The sequence below is a fragment of the Danio rerio genome, chromosome 22 (assembly GCF_052040795.2).
Source record: "Danio rerio strain M-AB ecotype USA chromosome 22, GRCz13ab, whole genome shotgun sequence".
NCBI classification, from domain to species: Eukaryota; Metazoa; Chordata; class Actinopteri; order Cypriniformes; family Danionidae; genus Danio; species Danio rerio.
The window spans coordinates 12,979,126-13,006,981 of NC_141042.1; the positions used below are offsets into that span (position 1 = coordinate 12,979,126).

A 27,856-nucleotide genomic window follows, 5' to 3' on the forward strand; every position below is an offset into this window, starting at 1 on the left:
TGATCTCCCTCTACTCACAGCCTTAATGTCCTTCCAAATCTCGCATTGTTTTCGATTTATGAAAGAAGAGTTTAAATTTCTTTCAAGGAGTGTTTTGTGTTTATCGTATCCAACAATTAAGACTGAGAATTTCTTCACCACTGAGTTCTTATCCCTGTTCTTTTCTCTTTCATGTGTAGGATATAAAAAAAAAAAAAAAGTTTAATGTTTTGATAACTTCGTGTGCATTCACGGCTTGCGATGCAGGTGTATGCGTCATCTGTAATGACTGATTTAATGTCCTATAAAATTATAATTTATAACTGAATTTTCATAGGACGGGTATATATAGATGCATTAGTTGCAGAACTTTTAAGCAGTTAAAAGATTTCAATGCTTTTATCGCATATTACGTATTGGATTTTTATTGGATATGGACTTCATGGAGAGCTTCCGACCTACTAACTACGGTTTGCCCTAAGAACACGTCGTGCAACCAAAGTGAGATCAAATTTAGTTACGAACTAGCTAGTAGTTACTAAACCCCTGCTGTGGACTTTACATTCCAGTTTAAAAAAGAATGTACGGTCAGCTGGTGCAACCCAACCCAGTTGCCTATGGGAGAAATGACTAGGAATAATAAACGACAGAAAATGGCCAAACTACTCACTCTACAAACAAGTGTGTCCATGACTATAAAGTAAAATAATATAATGAGAAAATATCAGTTTGCACATTAAGCAGCAGAACGAGCAGTTTTTAACGTGTTAAACCAATGGAAGTGAATGAGACAGGAAGTCTCAAGCCAAAAAGATTTAAATGGCTGTGCCCACTCGTACACAGAGAATAAGGTAAATACTTTGTATGTTTTAGTATTGTTCAGAAGGATCACTGCATTTGTGTTTAAATTATGTAAATTAAGATATTTCATGTTTCACAACAAATATTTTTTGTTTCAGGCCTAACGACAAACCTTTGAAGTGATGCATATGATCTGTTTCCCATTCCCAGTGCAAGTCGACACCTTTTAAAGTTGACTGGCCTCTACAAGTGTAAGTGTGTGTGTGTGTGTGTGTGTGTGTGTGTTCAGAGGGTCCTGCTAAGGGTAAATGTCAAATGGCAACATCTTTCCCACAACTCTCTATTTCATTCTCACCCTGTGTGTTGAACGTCTGAAATTCTCCTCATCTCAGTTCCTGATCTCATTTGCGCTCTCTCTCGCACAGTCACCGCCACTCAAGGAAAATGAATCTTCGCTTTAAAGCGAGCTGGAGGAAAATGTCAGTGTGCTTTCTGCCTGAACGACTATTGACAGAAAGATCTGTGAAGCAGAAAGCAATTTCAAAAGAAAAGGGCCATTTTACTGTCAGTCACATCACCTCCACTATCAAACATTATCACTGAACGCAAGTCAATGAACACGCCGTGTAAACAATCGAATAACAGCTATGAGAGGAGGGTTGTTTTAAAGTTGCTTACTGTAATAAAACCAACCGGAGGGTGTTTAAACTTGGCAGATTGTCAAAATCAGATTATATTATTGTGTGCTCAGGCAAGCTTCATTATTGCTAGTGCTAATACTTTGCTTTATTGGTCTCTTCTGAGTTCGACTAGTTAGCAACTACTATGCAAGAATGTCTTAACAACCACCCTGAATCTCATTTAACACCTCCCCGAAAAACTACTTAGCACTGTGGCGGTAATGTTTGAAACTACTTAGAAGATGGCAAAACCTTCAGGACAGATTAGTATTGTGGTGATGAGGCTCAATTCTGATACTAAAAGTAATTTAATGGCAAATAATTTAGCATTCAATGCTAACAGTTTGATTACAAGGATGTCTGAGCTTGGCTTAGCAATAAATCACCCAGAATTACCTGACAACAACCAGTGCTTTAGCAACCTCAAAATATGTTAGCATTGTGTCGTTAGCCCAAACAGTCATTTGAAAGCAAATTGATTAAACTGAATTACTAAACTAAACTAAACTAATTGTGCTAACTGTTCACTGTTAACACGCATTTTGTGAAGACATTGTGTTTAGGCAAGCTTTCTTATTGCTTTTGCTAGTATTTAGCACAAACAGTAACTCGATGTTAAATTGATTGACGTGATGAAGATATCTACCACACTGAAGTTTTTCAAATGCTAATCGTTCCCTAGTGTTCTTTGAATGCTTCCTGAACTGTTGACATTGGCTTCTCTTAATTTTTAATGCTGGCAGTCTCATCTGGGTTTGGCTAGTAATTATCAGCCACCTACAGTAGCAAACACCTTAGTAACACAGGCAAAAACCATTAGCATGGTGAGGGTTTTGATTCTGATACTAAAATAATTAGATAGCAAATAATTTAGCATTAAATGCTAACAGTTTGATTACATGGATATCTGAGCCTATAGCTAATGAGCAACCATCGACCACCCAGAATTCCCTGACAACAACCAGAGCACTTTAGCAACCACTCAAAATATGTTAGCCTTGTGTCGTTAGCCCTATGTTTTGCATGAGTTAGCATTGCTAACAATTTCTTTAGAAAATATCTCAAAGCTATCACTACTGAAAAAAACTGTTTAGCCTCAAGGAAATAGATTAGCATGACAAGGATGGGGTTGCATTTAACACACATAAAAATTGTGCCCTACTGAAAAAAACAGCCTAAACCAGCCTAGGCTGGTTGGCTGGTTTAAGCCGGTCGACCAGGCTGGTTTTAGAAAGGTTTTGGCCATATCCAGGCTGGTTTTCTAGCCATTTCCAGCCTGGTCTTACTAGCTGGTCAGGCTAGAAAATGACCAGCTAAATTCAGCTAAAACCAGCCTGGTTAAAGCTGGACATAGCTGGTTTTGGCTGGGCTCCCAGCCTGGCTAGGCTGGTTAAGCTGGTTTTAGGCGGTAATCTCCCAGCCTGACCAGCTAAGACCAGGCTGGAAATGGCTGGAAACCAGCCTGGAAATGGCCAAAACTCCTCTAAAACCAGCCTGGTCGACCAGCTAAAACCAGCCAACCAGCCTAGGGTGGTTTAAGCTTGATTTTTCAGCAGGGTGCTCTTTTTGTAGTTTTTTTGGTCACACTTTACAATAAGGTTCATTAGTTAATGTTAACTAATGCATTTACTAACATTAACAAACAATGAATAATACATCTACTACTGTATTTGTTCATGTAAGTTAACGTTAGTTAATGAAAATACAGTTGTTCATTGTGAGTTCATGTTAACTCATGGTGCATTAACTAATGTTAACAAGCATGGACTTGGGTGTTAATAATGCATTAGTAAATGTTCAATTATTACTAATAAGTGCTGTACATGTGTTGTTCATTATTAGTTCATGTTAGTAAATGCATTAACTAATGAACCTTACTGTAAAGTGTCACCGTTTTTTTTATTTTTATATGTGTTTAGCATGTTCCAGCTAGGCGTGTTGATATCAGCCCTCTCAGACTGATCATGCCGCTTTGTCATTACCAATTGAATAAGAACTTTAATTAGACTCCCAAATTTGCCATTTAATTAGCATCATAGCTGACGCATATAACAATATTTTAGCTGGGATGTGAGGAGACGGGTCAGACCTCAGACAGCAACGTGAGATGTTACAGCTGGTGATGGATGATGGTTTAGACGGTAACCATTGGATACAGGAGCAAGGTAGATCTCAAATTATTAGCAGCTACATAGGGTCAATATTTGCTCTCATTTCACAGAACAAACTTGAAGGAGTGTGTGTCAGTATAAAGTGACCTTCCCTTAACACACACACATACACGCACACACACACTTGGGCAGCTGCAGTCATCATCTCTCTGACAGCCTCAGGGGCTTCTGTCATGTTGTTGTGGGTGAGGAAATTCACTGAGCAGATAGTTTCATGGTGTCTGTATATCTGCACAGAGAATAAATCAGATATATCGATCAAATCTATCTATCTATCTATCTATCTATCTATCTATCTATCTATCTATCTATCTATCTATCTATCTATCTATCTATCTATCTATCTATCTATCTATCTATCTGTCTGTCTGTCTGTCTGTCTGTCTGTCTGTCTGTCTGTCTGTCTGTCTGTCTGTCTGTCTGTAAATCCGTCTGTAAATCCGTCTGTACATCCATCCATCCATCTACCCATCTCTTTTTTTCTTTCTATCTATTTGTCTGTCTATCCATCCATATCTCTTACTTTCATTCTATCTATCTATCTATCTATCTATCTATCTATCTATCTATCTATCTATCTATCTATCTATCTATCTATCTATCTATCTATCTATCTATCTATCTATCTATCCACCTCTCTTACACCTCTCTTACTTTCATTCTATCTATCTATCTATCTATCTATCTATCTATCTATCTATCTATCTATCTATCTATCTATCTATCTATCTATCTATCTATCTATCTATCTATCTATCTATCTATCTATCTATCTATCTATCTATCTATCCACCTCTCTTACTTTCATTCAATCTATCTATCTATCTATCTATCTATCTATCTATCTATCTATCTATCTATCTATCTATCTATCTATCTATCTATCTATCTATCTATCTATCTATCTATCTATCTATCTATCTATCTATCTATCTATCTATCTATCTATCCACCTCTCTTACTTTCATTCTATCTATCTATCTATCTATCTATCTATCTATCTATCTATCTATCTATCTATCTATCTATCTATCTATCTATCTATCTATCTATCTATCTATCTATCTATCTATCTATCCATCCATCCATCCATCCATCCATCCATCCATCCATCCATCCATCCATCCATCCATCCATCCATCCATCCATCCATCCATCCATCCATCCATCCATCCATCCATCCATCCATCTATCTATCTATCTATCTATCTATCTATCTATCTATCTATCTATCTATCTATCTATCTATCCACCTCTCTTACTTTCATTCTATCTATCTATCTATCTATCTATCTATCTATCTATCTATCTATCTATCTATCTATCTATCTATCTATCTATCTATCTATCTATCTATCTATCTATCTATCTATCTATCTTTCTGTCTGTCTGTCTGTCTGTCTGTCTGTCTGTCTGTCCGTCCGTCCGTCCGTCCGTCCGTCCGTCCGTCCGTCCGTCCGTCCGTCCGTCCGTCCGTCCATCCATCCATCCATCCATCTATCTATCTATCTATCTATCTATCTATCTATCTATCTATCTATCTATCTATCTATCTATCTGACTATCTGTCTGTCTGTCTGTCTGTCTGTCTGTCTGTCTCTCTGTCTGTCTCTCTGTCCGTCCGTCCGTCCATCTGTCTGTCATGTCTGTCTTTTATTCTATCTATCACTCTTTGTATTTAACATTTTAAAACTCTATCAAGTTATCATTGTCTGTCTGTCTACATGGTTCATTCATATCCAAATACTATGACATTATTGTGTTTCCAAATTTCCCCCAAACTATCATGGAGCATGACCAAACAAGCACAGTGGTACCACAGTACTGTTTGGTACTTTTGTTCAGTGAGTAATCTCTCTCTCCTCATTTTTCATTTTCTCTTCCTCCGTAGCATCATCTGTAAGAGCCGATGTCTTGCTGATGGAATGAATGTGTTACAAATGTGAAGATAAATATATGCTGCTCTGAGTCTTCCAGAAGGCCTGTTTCTGCTCCACTGCCTCCACACCTGGGGAACCGCTCTACAGCCAACATGATATGATTATTACAACAGTTAAGTGTGTGTGTGTGTGTGTGTGTGTGTGTGTGTGTGTGTGTGTGTGTGTGTGTGTGTGTGTGTGTCATTTAATTATACACCTGCGGCTGTGGTCAGTATATAATAATATTTTGTTGATTACTTCACATTTCTCTCATGCAGTCAGATGATACTTGAGCATATTAATTTTGTAATATGTTGAATATTACTGAGTATATACATCTAAAACATTTAGCAATAGTTATTAAACTTTGTTGTCACTCCTAAAAGTGTGTTTTCACTCTTTTGGGTTCCAGGGTCACACATTTTACTCACTTCAGCATTTAATTTGTATTTATATACGTTTTTGTATCTAAAAAAATCGTATTCTGAAATGTAGGAAATAAACATTTATTATTGGTCATTAAAAAATAAGCAAACTGGAACAATGTGAGCTTAAACCCTAAATAATGTAGAAAATATTTACAATAATTGAAAATCTGATTTACATAAATAAAATAGCATTTCAGACTATTGTAATAAGATATTTATAAATAATAATATTAATCTTAATCATCTATTTTTATATGGGTTGCTGATATGACATTGCATTTTCACTGTCTTAGTGTGACTGTCTCAAGCATAGTTCAATGAATTAAAACCCTTATAATTTTTAAGTCATTATTACTAGTAAAATCATAGTTAAATACATCAGGTTTATTTATTTATTTTTATTTTACTTTATATATATTTTTTTTTATTTTCAAGTGGCCATTTTAGTATATGGCTTTTTTCATCCATATATTTCTAATAACATAGAAACTTGATACGTTTTGCTACCAAAAAACATATCTTCTGGTGTGACACTAAATGCTAATTTTAAATAATCAATTCCAGGAGACCTTTAATTAGTTAAAGGACCTCATTCAGGATCATGTGACTGAAGCCCCCTGTGAAGCATATGATGTGCACCTGTTAAGTCTCTGTCTTTCTTTTTTGGAGCCACTATAAAATTGTTACGTTTGTTGTCCTTTGGTGGGACACCCATTTATTGAAAACGTTCATCAAGTCATGGAGAAAATTATTATTCAAAATTTTATAAACAATAAATAGCACTGTATAATATGGTGGCTAAGAGAGCTTATCATGCAATTTAAGAAAACACATGCATGTACAAATAACGCTTGCAAATTAAGGACAGTTCTTAAACCGTTTGACAGCACATATTCTGCAAATCTCCACAATGCATCTACACATTAAAAAACATTCTGCATTTTTAACGCAAACAAATTTTAAAAACGCGCTGCATTTTCTCACAACGCAAACAATTTAATAAAACACTCTGCATTTTCATACAGCGCAAACAAATTAATAAAACTCGCTGCATTTTCTCACAATGTATACAATTTAATAAAGCGCGCTGAATTTTCTCAAAGCAAGGAAATTAATAAAACATGCTGCATTTTCTCACAACGCAAACAAATTAATAAAATGCACTGCATTTTCACACAACATAAACAAATTAATTAAGCGCACTGCATTTTTTACACAATGCAAACAAATTAATACAATGCGCTGTATTTTCACACAACGCAAACCAATTAATAAAGCGCGCTGCATTTTCACACGACACAAACAAATTAATAAAACATGCTGCGTTTTCTCACAACGCAAACAATTTACAAAAACCTGCTGCATTTTCTCACAACACTTGCAAAAACATTGTAATAATGGAAATGTTTCAATGGGACCCAAAAACGTGTTCTGTGAGTATTGCTCAGTGAATTTGTAGGTAATCTTTAAAAGGTGAGTTTTTTTGTTTGTTCATATTAACATACTGATTCCCTTGCCATTTGTATTTTATTAGGCTAAACAACCATAACCTAAATCGCTGGGTGTTATTTTTTTGGGTCCCCTTGAAACATTTCTACTGTGTTCTGTGCTATTTGAAAGTGTTGTGAGAAAATGCAGCACGTTTTATTTATTTGTTTGTTTTGCGTGAAAATGCAGCATGTTTTTATTTTTTGAAATGTGTTTGCGTTGTGACGATTTGCAGTATGTGAGCTGTCAAACAGATGAAGTTTTTTTCTTTGCTGTTGTTTTTTGTAACTGCATGTGTTTTCTTAAATTACAGCACATTAAGCTCTCTCGGCCACCATAGTATGAAGATGCGTCCAATTATAACAATAAATCGCTCTCACGTTATTTGTTGGTTTTTTTAAGTTTTGTCACACCATAGGACGCATTTAAGATGCCGTTCATAAAAAAAAAAAGGAAATTTTGTGAGAATTGTTATTGTAAAAGTTAGTGGACACTAATATTTTCTCAAACATTACACTTTAAACAACATAAATATACGTGTTTTTACTTTTTAGTAATGTGTTTTACAAATACAAAGCATTCTTACTGGCTGTTTTGTCAACTACCCATACATCTTCATATACTGTACGCCATGTAGCCGTACTTGAGGCCTGTAGGTTGCGCTCTTTCCCTCTCCCTGTTAAAGCGAAGGGGAGGGTCTGCGAGTGTCTTCAAGGACAGCCATTGGTTTACCAGACGCATATAAAACACGGCACATCCCCAAAAAGTGAGAGGGCAGGAATTCAAGCAGTTGATGAATATCCCTGCAGGAGTGAGTGAGGGGGAGTGAGAGATCAGGACACGGACCGAGGGAAAAATCCACACCTTTCCCAGAGTGATTACAGAAAGCGGTGCGTTTGTGCGCGTCCCCTCCGTTGAGCACCTCCGCGGACTTGCGCGTAAAGACAATCAATGAAGGAGAGAAGATCTATCCAGAAACTGTCCCTTCAGCCCGGAATGGATCCGAGTCAGAGCCTCAAATGTAAGATCGTGGTCGTGGGGGAGAGTCAGTGTGGGAAAACCGCTCTGCTCCACGTTTTTGCCAAGGACTGTTTCCCTGAGGTGAGATGCGTAAAATCCAGCGGGTGCGCGCAGCTGCGTCTGTATATGTAGTTTTTTGCATTCATTTATGTATCTATCTGCATGTTTAGTGACATTTGCTCTGTTTATTCATCTTAGAATTATGTCCCCACTGTGTTTGAGAATTACACAGCAAGTTTTGAGATTGACAAGCAGAGAATAGAGCTCAGCCTGTGGGACACCTCAGGTGAGTCTCAAATTTTGTTGTCGTCTTGCGTGCGTTTGTGTTTAGTTTTAAGTGTAGATGTTGAATGTGTATAGTCAAGTCTGTTCACTGGCGTTTCTCAAGACCCCTTGGTTTATAGAGAGCCAGAGCAAGGACCCCCTTGTAAACATGTTTTAAATATAATTACGAGTTTGTATGTTGTTTGCTTATAGTAAAACACACATTACCATATACATGTAATAACATTTAGGATGAACTTTAGCTTATTTCGTTTTAAGTAAAACGGTATACATAATCTCAACAGTTGCTAAGATTAAACAATAATTATTGTAATACCCAAACATTTGTGGTGTAATTGAAATGCAAGCTTAGTATACTCTAATGCCATAATATAATGTCATTTTGTTGTATAGTGTCGTTCTTAAATGGATAGTTTACTCAAAAATGTGTGGTATAATTTAATATGCAAGCTAAATATACTCCAATGCCACAATATAATATCATATTGTTGTACAGTGTGGTTGTTAAAAGGGACCGTTCACCCAAAAGAGAACATTTTGTTCACTGTTTACTCTCCCTCGTGTAGCTGCTAACCTATTTTTTGATGAAAATATCTTGAAGAAAGCTGAAAACCACTGACTTCCATAGTAGGAAAAACTAATACAATTGATGGTACAGGTTTCCAATTTGCTTTGAAATATTTTCCTTTGTGTTCAACTGAAGAAAGTCAAACAGGTTTGGAACAAGTGAAGGATGAGTAAGTGATGACAGAATTTTCAGTTTTGTGTGAACTGTCCCTTTAACATAAAAAATTAATGTCATTAGTGTATTGTTTCAGTTTCACTTGATATTAATTCATAATGTTGTTATGACTATTTAGTTCATTAACAAGGTTCAAAACATGTCCAGACTTGTTGTCTTTCATCTTGAAGCCTGTAAACATTTCATCATTTTGATGCGGCAGTGCATTGTGCGGGGGTAATGATGTGATTGCTAGCGCTTACGTTTACGCCTGGGGGAAAATCTGGGTTTGTTTAATAGCTTTTTTCTTTCTTTTTCGGAGCGGTTGAACGATTCTCAGTTGTTGAGTCAGTACCACAGCCTGCCAAGCATTTAATCACACACACACACACACACACCCTGCTAACACACTCTCGCACACTCCACCCATCTGTGGAACATGATCCACGGACACCTCACTTTTAAGGAATGTTAGGATGGCATCACGAGGAACGTTGCGCTAAATGATGTTTTGGATAAACAAATGAAAGCAGAACTGTTGCCACAGCTGGGGTCATGCCGCCATTCACTCGTTTAACAAAACCAAACCGCCGTGACCACACAGGCAAATTAGAGTAGGGTCTTGGCTCAGCCTGTCTGGATGTAGGCTATTGGTAAGTTTCCAGAGCTCGTGCTCGGATCACCCAGGAGAGATCAGACCTGCTGTCTGGAGGTAATCACAGGCCCCGTAAAGCATCCAGCCAGACAGCCTGCTTTAGACGGTGGCCTCTTTGGAGCTTAGTTATGATCTGGGGTAAACTACATTCAGACCTGAACCTGGGGCTTTAGTTGTTTGGTGCTGTGTGTGGTCTAGTTAAATGCTAAACATCTATGGTATATGTTAAACCACCAAGCTTCTTGACTAGCTAAACCACCTTTTTGATCAACTTTACATTCCACCAAGCATGATGTTAAAAAACAAGTCAAAAATGGATGTCAATTTGATGTCAAAATGTTGATCTCAGTTTGACATCCACACATTGATACCCTTTTGACCATCAAAATGACGATGCAAAAAATAGATTTTTTTTTATTAATCTGAAAGATTTAGTGCCAAATTACAAATTTAAGCTGGATTTCCTGATGTAAACTACCTTGACGTTAAATTAACATTAAATTGACATCTAAATTGGTGTCAAAATAGATTGCAGGACTGTCCCTCTGGGATATTAGGGACTGGACCAAATCAGTCACACTAATCTATTTAGTCATATGTCAAGTTTCCATAGTTAGTCATATTCTTAGTCAAGGTCCATTTCTCGCTAACAAAATTATGTTCCAGTCTAGAGTCTTTTCCTAACTCAGAAGCCTTGTGTTAATTTGACCTGCTGAAAAGCTAGCCTACGCTGTGGATAGTTCACCCAAAAATAAAAATTAATATATTCACCATCCAGTTGTCTCAAACTTGTTTGAGATTCTCACGTCTGTTGAATACAAAAGAAGATCTTTCAAGAGTTCACACTTTGGCATGCTGTCCTGGGAGAGAACCCTAATCTCGGAGATAGATGAGCCCAAGGTTCCCGCCTGGTCAGTGAGCATTAGGAGAGATACGAGATCAGGCATATCTCCCCCTATTTTATGCTAATATGGTGGTTCTGATTGATTCAGTATGTATGCATTTAGTGCTTGTAACTGTTATTAAAAATTAGTACATGTTTTTAGACTGTGGTAGGAATCCAGAAGCACCCCGGGAAAACCCTCACGAACACGGGGAGATCATCCAAACTCCGCACAGAGAGTGCAGACCAGCTCAATTAGAATTTTAACCTTTGGCCCTCCCATTGTGAGGCAGCAGTGCCAGCCATTGACCCGCCGTGTTTCCCGATCATAGAATGAGGAGAAGGAGTAGGGTTCCAAAAACAAAGAGAGGAAACAAAGTTTAGGCAGGATATTTATAGTAGTTTTAGAATGATCTGATAGGTTAGCTAATGATTAATGATAGGGATCAGCTGTTGTCGATCATCAGCAAAATTTGATACTTGCAAACAGTTTTTGGTCCATTCGATAGTACAGTACCAACTTGCATGAAAGAATTAGTCTTAGGTCAGTATAGTGGCTCCCTCGCCCTTTTGCAGTTCACTTTTTGCGGCCTGGAAGTTTCATACAATTTGACAGGCTTTTTTTAATAGTGCATTGTGTTCTGCGTCCTGACTGGCTGTAGACCGTTTTCAGTCAATCTCCTCTGAGCCCCGGCTCCCTTTACAGTACAGAATGCTTTCAGCTTGCCAAATTGACATAAGTCTTCAATAGCTAGTAGTGCTGGACTGTATGTTTGCAAGTTTTCTCCCCACAATGTCGATGAAGCGTTCTGCACTGTCAAAGGTACAAAAAGGTACAAAAGGCAGGGGAAGATGCTATCCATCGCACAAAAAGTTGTACTTTTGGAAATGCTAAAGGAAGGTGGAAGTTATGTGGGTGTAGGGGTGCCATTACGGAATAAATAAATGAAGATCAAATAATTTTAATCTGGTTTTATTCTGTAATGTTGGACTTATTTTTCTATGAAGGTTTTAACTCTTGAGAGTTTAAACAAGAGAGAAAAGCGTGAACTGTCTGACAGAAGTGTATAAAGTGTGTAGTGAGGGGTTTTACAGCCTTAAACCATCTAAAATAACTGTAAAAAATAAAGCTGACTACTTTGCGGATTTTGCTTATTGCAGGTAATTTTTAGAACGTAGCTCCTGCAAATAATGAGGGACTACTGTAATTAATTCCTCAATCGATAGCCATTTTATTGCTCAAACGAGAGATATGCCTGATGATAATTTGTGCTGTAGGTACAGGAGTGTGTTGTTCGGCTGACAGATGTCTGCGGTGGGCGTCTGCGGGCAGGGCCACCCGTCTGGCACTGGCATTTGGATATGTAGTTAGTTGCTTGTGTCAGGCCGTGGGCTTCCAGCCTGCTGTTCATTATGGTGTAAGTTATTGTGTCAGAGCCAGGCTCCAAGGTCTCCCCAGTGTGTGTGCGGTCTTTCCTCACGAATGCCTAAGTCCAGGATTTAACAAGTTCCAAACACACCTGAGCACATTCCAGATAATGAGAGAAATGGGGGCGACCTTGTATGTTTGCCCTCGAATATTTAAAAAATTCATTGCCTTAAGTGTTTCTGAGCAGTCGATGAATCTGGGGGTTGCTCCCAGAATTGCCCGAATGGATAGTTTTCTTGGCATCTCTTCTTTGTGCTGCTTTGTTTGCAACAGCTGCCGTTCCCGTCAACCGGGAGGCTGACTGCTCCTGTTATTGTCCACCAATCAGCTGTTGAGTCACGACCCCATTCAGCATTCAGCTGGCAATATCCGTCACTGATCCGCCATGGAACCTATTGATACAGTAGAGTACCATTGCGAACTCGAAACAGTTTGCTTCTGAACAACTACGACCAAGACTTTTTGTGTCGCACATAAAAGAGGGGGGGTTCAATTGTGTTTCTTTTACTTTTGATTGAGCTCAAGTCTTGTATAACAGCTTTTTCATCACTGTCACCTATTGTTACATTTGTTAAAACGATTCCCACTAAAAGCGCTGAAAAACCGAGCAGTCTTTAGGCATTATTCCAATGTCACAGAGGAATTTCCAGTCTGCCGCATGAATGTTTCATTAGGGGTTTTCTTGTGTATATTGATTTTAGGGCCTAGCAGGTCCTTCTAAATCTGAAACCCAAGTGTGCATGTATTGTGTGTTATGCGATACACAAGAGGCCAAGTGTCAGGATAACACCCTACCGGAGATGCTTTCTGATCTTCTTGATGGCCACAAGCATGTGTGTGTGTATATATCCCCTAATAGCTGTTCCTCTGTGGAATCGGACCCCTTCCCCCAGCTCCGCTCTTCCAGACACTTATTGACCAGAAACCCCCTGCAGATGTGAAGCCAGGATCTTGACATGCCCGTCTCAAAGGTTCCTTATCCACCAGTCAGACCATGATCAATCAATATACACGCACGCTGCTCTGGGATCGTTTGGTTCCTTTGTGAGTTGTACTTTCACAATAAGCATATCGTTTCGGATGACTATAGCCGCAAACTCAGTCCTTTGTTCCTCAAGCGTCCTATCTCTTTGCTCCCCTAAGGGCTGGTGACGGATGTGCTATCAAGGCATAGTTCGATTGAATGGCGTCTTTGATTGGGTGACCTTGTAAGATGTCACTTGTTTGCAGCTGAAATGTTTTATCAGACTTCTTCATCGGAATTGCTGGAGTTGTGGCTTGAAAGTCAGAATGTAATGTGAATCTCAAGCACTGAGCCAAAAGGCTTACTCGACACATTTAAACTCTGCAAGGTGGTTATTTTACACTGAAATAGGTTATTAATCATTAATATCGTCTTTTGGAATTCTTGGTGACTTCATTGGATCTTGAGTAGTGTCTATTTATGGTTAATAATGGCTACTATTAGTAAGTCCTACAGACTTTAGCCTGGTTTATACTTCTGCGTCAAGTGACCGGCGTAACCTACGGCGCATACAACGCCCGTAGCTGTGCATTTATACTTCTGCGCGCTGTCTCTGTTGGTCTGCATTAACACTTCCGAAACGCTAGTTGGCAGTGAGGTGTAAATGTTCCTCTGTGTCGAGTTTCTTCGGTGCTGTTTTGCTTTTCCTGAACACTTCCAGGATGTACAAGTGGCTCAAACTCGCTCATTTTGAGGCAGGAACCGGCGGACGTGCAACAACTTTAACTATGAGGTAAATACAAAACAAAACTTTCTATCCGGAGCTCATTCAAGGGACTCCACACTTGTAAACAATCGCTCAGTCAGGCTCGCACCATTCTCGCACTGGGCTCTCGGTCCCGCCCATACTCGTCAGCACTACCAAGCCGACCAATCACATTGCTTGCGCTATGCGTCGTTGCGACGTGTAGTTACATTTTTTGAGAGGTGCACGTAAGTGACGCCAACGGCCACGGCGAAGGGCTATGCGTCAGTGCCATAGCATACGCCAGCGTTTGACGCAGAAGTATAAACAGAAGTATAAATCAGCCTTTAGGGATGGACTTTGGTCAATAGGATACCACCTAGAAGCTACCAGGATCACTTTAGCAGACATTTAGCAGTCCAATAGGAATTAAGGACCATATCCTAGCATTGAACAGTCAACTTATACCAATCTAGTATCATTTAGAATGAATAAAGGGGGCACAATGGCTCAGTGGTTAGCACTGTTGCCTAACAGCAACAAGGTCGCAGGTTCGAGTCCCGGCTTGGTCAGTTGGCATTTCTGTGTTGAGTTTGCATGGTCTCCCCGTGTTCACGTGGGTTTCCTCCAGTTGCTCCGGTTTCCCCCACAGTCCAAAGACATGCGCTGTAGGTGGGTTGAATTAACTAAATTGGCCATAGTGTGTGTGAATGTGAGAGTGTATGGGTGTTTCCCAGTACTGGGTTGCAGCTGAAAGGGCATCCGCTGTGTAAAGCATATGCTGGATAAGTTGGCGGTTCATTCCAATGTGGCAAAATCTTATGAATAAAAAAACTAAGCCAGAGGAAAATGAATTAATAAATCAGATAAAGCTATGCCGTTTTGTTTTACTTACTTTTTAAATAAGTATCAATAATCTGTTGCAAGTTCTGACCTAAGGTGTGATCTATTCTCTGTAATCCTATCCTTAACTCTTATCTGCAAGGGAAGACCTCATTATCAACGAACCCCCGAAAACAAAACGTTCCCGGGTTCATTTGAATGGGCTCCTGCTGGGACAAGCTCTCTCAAACCCACTTGTCCAAAGCTGGTCAACTATTGTCGGTCGGATCATATTTCTAACCTCAGCGATTTGAGCCCGCATGCCACACATTCCTGCGAGGAAAGGTTTGCTCTCATACTCCACAAAGCAGCTATTGTGCGGTGGGCCACCAAGGGGAAAAAAAAGCAACACGTGAACCGTTATGTTCTCTGAAACGATCTTACCTTGTTAGTCAAGGAGGAAATTAAACTGAGGGGGTTCTCGTGTACTGATGTGGAGTTCAAAAGGATGGTTTTTGTTTGTGAAATTTTGCAGTATGTCTGTTGGCAATTTATTTAACCGTGAATTAGCTTCAAGGGATTTTGTAGCGTGGGTTATGGATTGTATTTACTTCACAGAGTTGGAGAACTGTGCCTGTTTATTGCTTTGTTTTTATCAGGAAGACAGTGAAGGATTTAAGCCAAGGGAAGGGAATTTTTTACTGTGTGTGTGTGTGTGTGTGTGTGTGTGTGTGTGTGTGTGTGTGTGTGTGTGTGTGTGTGTTTTTACATAGTCACCACATGTTTAGAGAAGCATTTGAACACTCAGGGAATCCATTCAGCTGTCAGTATCCTTCACACACACACATACTGGACTAAGGAATGTAGTGTGTGTTGTTATAGCTATGGTGTCCTACAAGTGTGTGAGTGTGTTTTTGTGTGTGTGAGTGAGTGAGTGAGTCACTGCTGCTATTGCTTACACATATAGCATACTTCAAAAAAAGATTTCTGCTTGCAAACAATTTATATGTGTTGAATTTAAACAAACAAATTAAATTTAGTAATGTTCAATTTGATTAGTTTAAGTTCAGCCCAAATAAATTGTTTACAACCACTTAAGTTAAAAAAATTGAGTAAATCCAAGGAATCATCTTTGAATAATTTCTTTTTCAGTGAAGATTTGGGTTTTGCTGTGTATGTGTGCATTGGACTGAGAAATAAAGTAATGTGTTTGGATGTGTTCAATGTGAAGTAATGTCAAAGTTTGTTTGGGTATACCATCTAAATACTATGGTATTAGAGTATCCCAAAATAGGCTTTACAAAATGTAAATCATTGTAATGTTTTCTTTAAATGACTGAACAGAATAATTTTCACATAATTGTTTATAAGTAAATATTCTAGCCTACAAGACTAGTTACTCAAAAGTCTTATTCAGACCCATTCGGTGTGTGTTTTTTGGACCTTATTTAAGCTACATTTTGTTTCTCCACAACCTACTAACAGCACATATATTTTTGTTTGTCTAAAAAATGCAAACATGTACATCAATATTTCTCACATATTATTGTGGCACAGTTTGTGCTGAATACAACAACAACAAAAAAAAAAAAGTTGGCCAATACTATGTAATAAGTAACTATAAAAAAATGTCAGGGCATGTTAAAAATTCTTAGGGGCTCCAAAATCACCTCATAGAGGGTTAAACGTTTGCTATTCATTACCATGGTAAATGGCAGCAAAAAATGTTATCATGCTAATTCTTTCAGGATTACATTATTGACAAAAGTGTATTTAGACATCACACATCCACATATCTATAGCACATTTTAAATATGTACACCACACATTGTAAAAAAAAAAAAATTGCTGGGTTCCACACAATTTTCATGTTGTCTCAATACAAATCAATTAAGTTAACTTCATTGTGTTTACAAATTTAGGTGTGAATTTTTACCCCTCATCCCCCACCCCAAACAAAAAAAATAACGTTATTGTTTCAACTCATAATTTGTTTGAACAAACAGCCAAAGTATTTTTTTTTTTTTGAGTTTAGGAATTACAGCAATAAAGGCATAATCCACCCAAAAATGATAATTCTGTCATCGTTTACACACCCTCCATATGATTTTCTTTTTATTCTTTTGAACACACACATTGATATTTTAAAGAATGTTGGTAACTAATAACTTTTTTTTTTTTTGCCTACTATGGATGTAAATGACTACAAGTTTCCAACATTCTTCGAAATATCTTCTTTTGTGTTCAACAATTAAAAGAAACTAATAGAGGTTTGGAACCACTTACGTTTTTAGATGAACTTTCCTTTTAGGTTTCATTCAAACTCTTTGAACTCTATATAAACTTGATTAATTTGATCTAGATATTGATGTAGCTGCTAATTGACATAGCTAATTAATGATTTAATGATTACTCATGATGAAAAAACAATAACATTTCTCATGCAAAACTTTGCTGTCCAAGTTGTTCTTGTTTTTGGGCCTGTAGCTGCGGCTGAAATATGAGCTGTAAAGTCCTGCGGCTGCATGTGTTTTCAACCTCACATTTTTCTGCTTAACTTCTGGCACTGCGTATGATCATTCTGACAAACGAAAAAGCCCTCCCTTCCTTCTGTCTCATACTCGCTCTCTCGTAAACACCACCTCTGTCCTGGAATCTGGCACACTATAAATGTGTTTGTCCTGTGTGGATTGTACATATCGTGTCTGGCGGAGTTAACAGTGGGCGGTAATGCTTCGTTCTGTCAGAGTAAATCCTGGACTAAACTGTTCTCACAAAGACAAACATCTTCAGTTTTTAGCCAGAAGGGAAATGCTTCATCTGGCAAGGGTGCAGTTATTAGCATTGCTCGCTGAAGCTGTATTTCTTTTCCACTTATTCCCTCAGTTAAAGGGATCGTTCAAGCAAAACTGAAAATTCTATCATTGTTTACTCATCCTCCACTTGTCCCAAACCTGTCTGACTTTCTTTCTTCTGTTAAACACAAAAGAAGATACTTTGAAAAATGTTGAAAACATGCAACCATTTACATCCCAACTAATTATTTTTCCTACAAGGATTAAAATCTTTCTTCAAAATAGTGCTCAGCAGAATAAAGAAACTCATGAAGGTCAACTATCCCTTTTAGAATTTAGAGAATTATATTGTGTTTATCATTGTTCAGCACTAACCCTCATTGCACCAGTGACAGTGGAAGTAATCCCAGCCATTTCTTCTGAAATAAAAATCCACTTAAAACACTTCTCCATTCCGTCTGAAAGCAAAGTGTCCCTTTATGTGTAAAAGTTTCATGTTCGGAATGTCTGAAAAGTGGCTTCGGTGGTTTAAAAATTCATGAGTGCTTTTAAATTACCGTCTGTACTGTGACGCGGACTAAAACTTAAATGAGGTTAAGTAATATATTGACGGTCCTTTAGACAGACCAACTATCCTCCTCTAGTATTTGGTGTGTTCAGATGAACAGTTTTTCCTGACCTGGCCACATTTTGTGTTACAGGATCCCCGTATTATGACAACGTCAGACCACTCTCGTATCCAGACTCAGATGCCGTCATTATATGTTTCGACATCAGCCGACCAGAGACCCTGGATAGTGTCCTAAAGAAGGTAAGCATAATCCACTCGCTAGTAATTTATCTGACACATTTAAACAAGAGTGTAGCGCCCTTTTCCTATTTTAAGGGATTTTCCCTGGATTCTTACAAATTAGATTGCTCTAAATTGTATTTTAACCCCAGAAAAAAGGCATAACATGATACCAATTAATATAAATAATAAACAACCAATCTGATACAAAATTACCTTTCCAAATTAACTTAAATACAATCAAACAAACAAATGTATGCTAACAAAAGAAATAAAGGGTTGTCCAAAAATAAAGCTTTTCGGTTTCCTTTTTTCAAATCTCATATAAAAAATCAACAGTTCATTCAGTAAAGCTCAAACATTGTCTATATAAAATGAATAGTGAAAACCCTGTTGCAGGCCTGTGTCGGTGCTTGTATTTATAGTGGCAAAAAACACAACTGCCCATTTGCCCAAAGGGCAAATAAACAACAGTTCGCTCTTACCAGAGCCAGGGAATACTCCAGAACCGGCGTTATAGTCTGTGGAGAAAAAGGATAGAGTCGGCAGGGTTCGTCGCATCCAGCGATGCCAGAGGAGCCACTGAGATGTCCTGGTTTTTCAAGGCGCTATCTGGGATGTCCAGGGTTGTTGGCGATACTCAAATGAAGTCCACTGAAACAAACTCATGGATCTCCGCCCAAGCGGCTAACGCTGTATTTAGTAAACACAGTACAACAAATTATCTGTTGATACTCAAGATGGAAATTTCTATCCTCACAGGATCATAGATGTTATAAGCTCTCTTCAGTTCTCTATTCGACAACTAGCTGAGCAAATAATCTTTCACACGCCGACGTTCACCCTGATGACATCTACCCTCGCAATGCTTATCCGCTCCCTTTATACATCTTTCGGGATATACATTTCTGGTCACATTACAACCACCTCCATCACAGCACAACAGGTTAAAATCTTAAATTAAATATAAATACAAAAATTCCGAAACAAAACATCCTTCATACAAAAAACAAAAAATAAAAGAGATTAAAATATTATAACAGATAAATTAATTGACAGCTGGGCCTCACAAGAATGATTTTACTTGATTAGCATCCAGTTAACTATGTTTAAGTTAAAGATGTGAACTACATTTATGTGCACAACCTTTCTTAATACGCGTTTTTGAAAATTAAGCGCATCTCGACATTTCCATGAAGCATTATTTATGCAATATTCCAAAATGTGCATAAAATAGGTGGATGGAAGCAAAGCTACTGTTCCTCAAAATTTATTTCAGTCAGCTACTAGGGCTGTGCGATTTAATCAAAATCGGGTCGCAATCGAAATTTGAAGCGTTACGATTAGTTAATCACAAGAAGCTGCGATTTATGGAATATATATATATATATATATATATATATATATAAATATATATATATAAATAATTTAATTTCCCCCGTCATGAGTCGTCTGTGTGAGACGGTTTTACTAGCCATTTGAGTTAGCACACTAACGCTCGTAGAATTGCACAACTGAACTATGCCGAACACTCAAAATAAAAAAAGCAAACAGGAAATCGCAGACAAGTGGGATTATGGTGTCTGCTGCTTACGAAGCTTTAATAGACAAAGTAATCAACGAAAATCAAGTAATCAAAGAAAAACAGCATTGGTAATATGGGAATATTTTGGTTTCGAAGTCACAGACACAGAAGAAAAACAAATAATTTTATGAACTGTCGCAGAATTGTTGCCACGATTTACAGATTATTGAGCTGAAGCTTGACTACAAAATTAAATCGCAAATCAAATCGCAAAATTTTCCACAAATTGCACAACCCTATTCAGTTAAAATAGAGAGTCAGTCAGAAATAGAGATGGGTCTTGAAGAACATTTTCATCAGCCAATTAGATTTTAGGGTTAAAGCTGGGATATGAATGACATTCCTGTCAACCACTCAAGCTGAAATTTCTTCTCAGAGAAATTATGAAAATATGTTGTATTGTCAAAGTTCTTGACATGTTAGTGAACAATACGGGTGTGGTCAGCTGAATTGGATATCAATCTGTAGGCTTGACCTTACTGCTTCCCGACAGCCTAATTGACTTTTAAATGCCTTCACGGTGATTCAGAAAAATTCCTCTACAACTCCTTTGTGATCTGCCCACTCTTTGTTGCATCCCAATAAAAGTCGTCCTTTGTTTTTCGAGAGGGTTGGATATCTTCTAGTAGACTCTCGGTCTGGGGTCAGGTGTCTAGAATGGCCCGTGGCCCTTTCACTGGGCCCCCGCTTTATAGTATTATGTGGGCATTAACTAGACCATGTGAGTGTAAGTCCTGCATGAAATCTGGGTCGCAGAATCGGAAATACGATCAGGCTACACGTGAGTACCTACTTGGAATAAAGTAGCGCTTTCTCCTGGGACTTTGAAGCCTCTGGGAGCCAGAGGTGAGCACAAAAGGATCATGGGAACGAGGAATGTAGGGTGTCCGTGTTCCTGTGTGAACAATCGTATGACTGTTGTACCCGCCTGTCTACCGCCAGATTAAATCCGGTGATTTAATGCCACGCCAATACAGCAAGCGCTTTGTTGGGCAGGTCAGGAATGCAGATCACCTGAAGGATTGTTGGGAAGACATACACACCTACACATGCTGCTATTAGAGGTTTATGAAGCGTTTTATACACTTAAAAAAACACTTGATATTATGCCATGCCCAAACCCAAACTTGAGAGGAAACCTGTGACAAATTTTGAATGTGAAAAGCAAAGTATGATTTTTTTCCAATTTTTTAAATTACAATGACACAAGGTGCCTTACAAACCTCCTCAATGTTGTAGTACCTAGGTCATACCCAAATTTCTGTCCTCCTAAACCACCAAAACTAGTACACACACACTGAAACACAGTCATTACAGTGCAAGCTTTATTCTCGCAGGAAGTATGAGCCTCACCTGTAGCAAGGAAGATTAATACTCTTGGGTTGGCGAAAGGGATGGGATGGAACGTGAGAAACTGAAAGAATGGGAACAGGAAACACTTGTTCTCGCCTTTTGTCCTCTTTCAGGCAGGGATGGATCAAGGCCAGCTGGTTTCATCTTTCCGTGTCTGCTTTTGTCTCTTTTTCTCACAGTGGAAAGGGGAGATCCAGGAATTCTGTCCCAACACAAAGATGCTGCTCGTCGGATGCAAGTCAGACCTGAGAACGGATCTCACGACATTAGTGGAGCTTTCCAACCACAGACAGACGCCGGTGACCTATGATCAGGTGTGGGATTTTTATACAAACTGCAATCACAATAGAACTATTCGAGTCCTCAGGTGAAATTGTCTGAATTTTCCAATATCGTGCAACCCTGATCTGCAATTTGCTAGGACAAAATCGAGACCCTCTGCTTCAAATCTTTAATTTGCCTTAGCTAATGCTCATCTTATCACTTTAGCCATAATTTAGGTTTATCAGTGACATTGCAATGATTTAGGGTACTAATCTGATCCATGCGTTGGTCTGAGTGATCAAAATCTTCCTAATCATAAAGCTAAGCTGCAGTGGTTAATTACTCTTCAGTTCTGTTTCCCGCCTAGGCTCATTACGTCTTTCTCTTTGTAGGGTTCAGCTATGGCTAAGCAGATATCCGCACCTTACATCGAGTGCTCCGCAGTGCAGTCGGAGAACAGCGTGCGGGACATTTTCCACGTTGCGACGCTGGCTTGCGTAAATAAGAACAACAAAAACATCAAGCGCAACAAATCGGCACGCTCCACCAAGCGCATCTCGCATATGCCCAGTCGACCAGAACTCGCTGCTGTGGCAACAGACCTACGCAAAGACAAAGCAAAGAGTTGCACGGTAATGTAATGCAAGGCGTTTGGGGAGTTAAAATAATAATAATTCAGTCTGGGAAACGGTGAGGGTGGAAAAAATGTGGAATTGCCTCTGAAGTGCTGGAGCCGGGAGTGTTTACTCGATGTCCCTGAAGGTATCTCCGGTTGAGGGTTCCACTTCTTCTTGCCAGAACTTGAAAAACTTGTGGACGTAAAGCCAAACTACGGCCCCAACCACCTCTCCCCAACTTATCCACACAGCAGGAGGATGTCACCACCCTCTCGGCCAATGGGAGGCCTTCCTTCCTGCTCCTGGACGTGAAACTGCTTCCTCTCTGGAGGGTTCCTACTGGAAGCTTCTTCTGCAGGAAAGGAAGGAGGAAGTGGGATCGCATAACCATCGAGTCCTGAGTTCCGCTGAGCTATTTTTAAAAGATGCACGTTTTCAGTTGGTGTTAGCAATGGGAACTGTGAAGATGGACTTCCACAATGGTGACTATTGGAAACATCTCGATTCCTCTTTTTTTTGAGTCTGTACAGCTAACGGAGGATATGAAACGAGAGTATATCACTGTGGTCAAGGATCACTTCCTCCTTCGATCTTCTGTTTTGCTCCTTCTGTAGACCAAGAAGCACGAGTTTGTGTGTGTGTGTGTGTGTGTTTGTGTGTGCGGGTGGATTTCTTATGCTAAGCTCAGCTAAAACTGTCACCATGGATACGCCGCTGGTATAACTCGCACTGTTTTCTGTATTACTCCTCATAATCACATTACGGTTCATTAGGATTCAGAAACAGAATAACCAAAGAGCTGGAAGGTTTTCGAGCCGGATGACTCAAATGTTCGACGTTCTGGAGTGCATGTTGGATGCGTATTTGTGGATCAATGAGAGCTTCTGTCACGGTTCTGTAAGAACACGGTTCGCTGGGCAAACGTTGGAGAATTGAGTTGATCAGTTAGTGTTCATTTGCATTCAGTTTATCCCCGAAGGGGGCTTTCGCAATGACAGCGGTGTGCAGCTACAAAGCATCTGGAAGTCATCAATTTGCAATGAGAGCTGGTGATTTGAGGCCTTTATGAGCAACAAAGACTGTTAGCGATGCAACACTGCTAAGAGTTCAACTTTATGCAAATCTGAAACCAAACTTATGACAGAATCCTCAAAAAAAAAAAAAAAAAAAACAGGTTCAAGAAAACATTAGCATTATGTATATGTAATATTATCGACAAAATGATTGGCTGTAGTAAATTCTGGTTAGCTGTTAGCATGCTAAATTAAACATTAAAGAAATGCTCTTTTTGTTTAAAAATAAGCTCATTTTAAACTCCCTTAGAGTTCTGGTAAAACTGTTTAGTTTTACCCATTTTAATCCATTCAACTGATTTCTGTGTCAAGTAGGAGCACTTTATATCTTAGCTTAGCATAGATCATCATCAGATATCCATATCTGTCTTCGTATACAATCTAAGCGCAGAGAGAGAAGTCAAGCTTTGAATAAAACAATTATTAAAACTCTTTGGCCATTTTTGAATAAGATGCTAGTGGTTTAATCCGATTCATCTGGAAGTCATCAATTTGCAATGAGAGCTGTTGATTTGAGGTCTTTATGAACAACAGACTGTTAGCGATGCAGCACTGCTAAGAGTTCAACTTAATGCAAATCTGAAACCTAACTTATGACAGAATCCTCAATAAAACAAGGTTAAAATAACAATATTGACAAAATGATTGGCTGAATTCTGGTTAGCTGTTAGCATGCTAAATGAAGCATTAAAGAAACACTCCTCTTTTTTGTTTAAAAATAAGCTAATTTTACAACTCCGCTAGAGTTCTGGTAAAACTGTTGAGTTTTACCCATTTTAATTCATTAAGCTGATTTCTGTGTCTAGCGCGAGCGCTTTTTGCTTAGCTTAGCTTAGCATAGATCATAATGGAACAATGTAAACACAGAGAGAGTCAAGCTTTAAATACAACAATTATTTAAACTCTTTGGCCATTTTTGAATGAAATGCTAATGGTCTAATACGATTTATCTGGAAGTCATCAATTTGAAATGAGAGCTGGTGATTTATGAGCAACAAAGACTGTTAGCAATTCAGCACTGCTAAGAGTTCAACTTTATGCAAACCTAAAACCGAACTTATAACTAAATCCTCATTGAAACTAGTTCAAATTAAGATTTAGGTTATGTTTATGTAACATTATCGACAAAATGTTTGGCTGTGGTAAATTCTGATTAGCCAATAGCATGCTGAATGTTGAATTAGCATGCTAAATTAGGCATTAAACACACCTCTTTTTGTTTAAAAATAAGCAAATTTTACAACTCCGCTACAGTTCTGGTAAAATTGTAGAGTTTTACCCATTTTATTTCTGTGTACGGCGGGAGCACTTTTAGCTTAGCTTAGCATAGATTATTCAATCAGATATCCTTATTTGTCTTTATATACAATGTAAACACAGAGAGAGGAGTCAAGCTTTAAATAGAAAAAAATATCAAAACTATTTGGCCATTTGAGTGAGATGCTAATGGTCTAATCTGATTCAATGATCTATGCTAAGCTAAGCTAAAAGTGCTCCCACCAGACCTGGAGATTGGCTGAAAAACTGTAGAAGATTTGTTAAATAAGGCTGTTTTCAAAAACAATTGGAGTGTTTCTTTGATGCGGAAAATACCCTAAATGTAAGGTGAATGTAAGATAAAATCTGAAATTAGTCAGGTTAAATGAGTTTTACTTTTAACTTATTGGTCATTGTGGCACATACTTCAGATTAACGCATATAAGAAATCAATACTATATCTGTTTGACAACATTATGCCATTTAATCTCTGTCATTGTGAAAGCCGTGCAAATATACCATCAAATAGCACAAAGCTTTTGGTCATAAACACGCCAGTAAAACGCTACATGAACATTTGTGCCTTTTCTGACATCTGTGAAATTTGTGAAGCACAATTGTTGAAATGATAAACAATCAACCATGAAATTCAAGTTGCGTTTCAGTGTCTAGCCCAGGAAAGAAAATAATGGATTTTGAAGGACATGCAAGGAAAACATTCTCTCCTCTTTCAAATAAACTATGCAGTCTGCTTTTGAGGACAATTAAGAGGATTGAGAAAAAAACAAGACCCCGTCTTTCTTTTTCAAAACAGCATTGCGACTCGATATATTGCCTTGCAGAGCCGTGATAGAACATTCGTTTCACCTTTTTCAAAACAAATGTCTGAAGCTAGCTGCAAAGTCTCATTTGCTGCATGTTTGTGGTTGCACTTTTTGTTAAAAAAAAAATTGCGCGAAACAAACAACTAAAAAACATTTTTATGTTCCTTTCTGATGGGTCAGAGTAAATTACTTTGACTGTCACAAATTTTTTCACATAGACAGTATTAAAAGGAGTTTGTTTGTAAATGTTGAGAAATGTGTAGGTGCTGATTAAAAAGTACAAACAAATTGTTTCCTAATGTAGGATGTCTGTAATTTTTTTAAATGTCTTTTCTGTGTTGAGGTCCATGTATGTCTGTTTTTGTTGATGTTGCCATAATATTTATTGAATTATATATTTTTCCCCTAATAATAAATACAAAAATAAAATGAAAAAAGTTCTTTTTTGATATGAAATGTTTTATTTTGTTTGGTGGACAGCAATATATTGGGAATATATACACAGTTTTGTCAGAATTATTAGCCCTCCTTTAATTTGTTTTTCTCTCTTTTAAAAAAATTAATTCTGAATGATGTTTAACAGAGCAAGGAAATGTTCACAGTATGTCTGATAATATTTTATCTTCTGGAGAAAGTCTGATTTGTTTTATTTCGGCTAGAATAGAAGCAGTTTTTAATTTTTTAGAAACCATTTTAGGGTCAAAATTATTAGCCGCTTTAAGCTATTTTTTTCTGATTGTTTACTGAACAAACCATCGTTATACAATAACTTGATTAATTACCCTAACCTGCCTAGTTAACCTAATCTAGTTAAGCCTTTAAATGTCACTTTAAGATATAGAAATGTCCAGTCAAATATTATTTACTGTCATCATGGCAAAGATAAAACAAATCAGTTATTAGAAATGAGTTATTAAAACTGTTATGATTAGAAATGTGCTGAAAAAATGTTTTTTTGGTTAAACAGAAATTGGGCAAAAAAATAAATGGGGGCTAATAATTCTGACTTCAACTGTATACAGTGCATATACAGTGTATGTATACATATAATAACAGTTCTGTATGGTTGTTCAGACTGATTGGCTTATAGCCATGCAATATTCTGCAAGTAACCACACTCGTTCAGCCTCTTAACCCTTCACCCTTATGTATTACTCCTCCCACATACAGCAAGAGGATCCTACAGTTTGACAAATACTCATGCTGATATATTTCATGCCATTCAGCCTTATAATCTTAAAATGTGAGCAAAGTCAGCTGTTTTGTCATCACTTTAGACATTACGCTAGAAAATCATTCAAATACTAGCTCTAAAGTGACGTTAGTGATTAAGCTATAGTTTCTGCTGTTCTGACATCAGCTGCAGATGTGAATAATTAGCGGAAGAAAGTAGTTCCTCTTACAAAAGGGTTTTAAGACTCTGTGTTTAATTTTCTTTTTTATAAACACGATTATGCCGTCAAACTGTTGTATAAACATAATATCACATGAGTAGCAGTGCGATGTGGCTGTATATCATCACTTGGCCTTAAGCCAACGCACACCTCCCACCAGTGCCGATACACAGCCATGTTGCACTCCTACTCATGTGATATTGCTCATATATATATATAAACACACACACACACACACACACACACACACACACACACACACACAAAGTAAAATGTAATTTTTTTTCAGAACCTCTGATAACGCTTCTTTCAAATTGCAAATAAAAATGCTGTTATTTAGAGCAATTATTCAGCAGAAAATGACAAAGTTGCAGTGTTTTTAGACATGGTTATATTAGTTTTTAAGCAACGCAATACCAATGTTTTAACTTCAGAAGAAATAAGAGATCTACATTTGGTGGAATAACCCTGATTTTTAGTCACAACCAATAAAAACATTTGTTATTCTGACCAATTGTTATTTGTTGCTGTGAAATAAAATCATCTAAATGACATTTTTGTACTTGAAGAAATGTTATCAGACGTTTACAGAATAAAACAAACATTAGCATTTTACTCAAGCCCATACCCTCCCTTTGTTATTTCTATGAAGATTTTTGAACAAAGGATTTATGCGGAATCGTTTTGAGAGAATGAGAACTGAAAACATAACAACTGAATTAAAAAACAACTTTTTATTTAAGGTTTACAGTGCAATGCCAATTAGAACCACTTGTTTAGGAAACAAAGCTACAGTAAGTTTCTCGTATACATTATAAATGGAATTGGACGTCAGTCATCCAATGAGTACTGTGAACTTAATCCATTTAAGTACAGGAAGCAATTTAAGCACAGTAAAACCCAATAAATGAAAA

General features: G+C 37.9%; 1 protein-coding gene and 1 long non-coding RNA gene across 3 annotated transcripts in view; both read left to right on the top strand.

Moving 5' to 3' along the window:
- LOC147838460 (uncharacterized) overlaps positions 1-5,935 on the top strand; it is a 32,142-nt gene extending 26,207 nt beyond the window's left edge. The window contains exons 5-6 of the long non-coding RNA XR_015521773.1: positions 939-1,031; positions 5,523-5,935. This is a non-coding gene — a long non-coding RNA (uncharacterized LOC147838460). The remainder of the gene's footprint in view (positions 1-938; positions 1,032-5,522) is intronic.
- A 2,299-nt stretch (positions 5,936-8,234) lies between these two features.
- rnd3a (Rho family GTPase 3a) lies at positions 8,235-25,988 on the top strand. 2 transcript variants are annotated; one of them, XR_015521368.1, is made up of 6 exons: positions 8,235-8,567; positions 8,685-8,772; positions 18,487-18,596; positions 21,693-21,827; positions 22,170-24,697; positions 24,947-25,988. XR_015521368.1 is itself a non-coding variant. In NM_199522.1 (5 exon segments), coding segments are annotated over 5 exon segments (732 nt in total). In that variant the 5' UTR covers positions 8,244-8,417; the 3' UTR covers positions 22,419-23,563.
- The last annotated feature ends 1,868 nt before the right edge of the window (positions 25,989-27,856 follow it).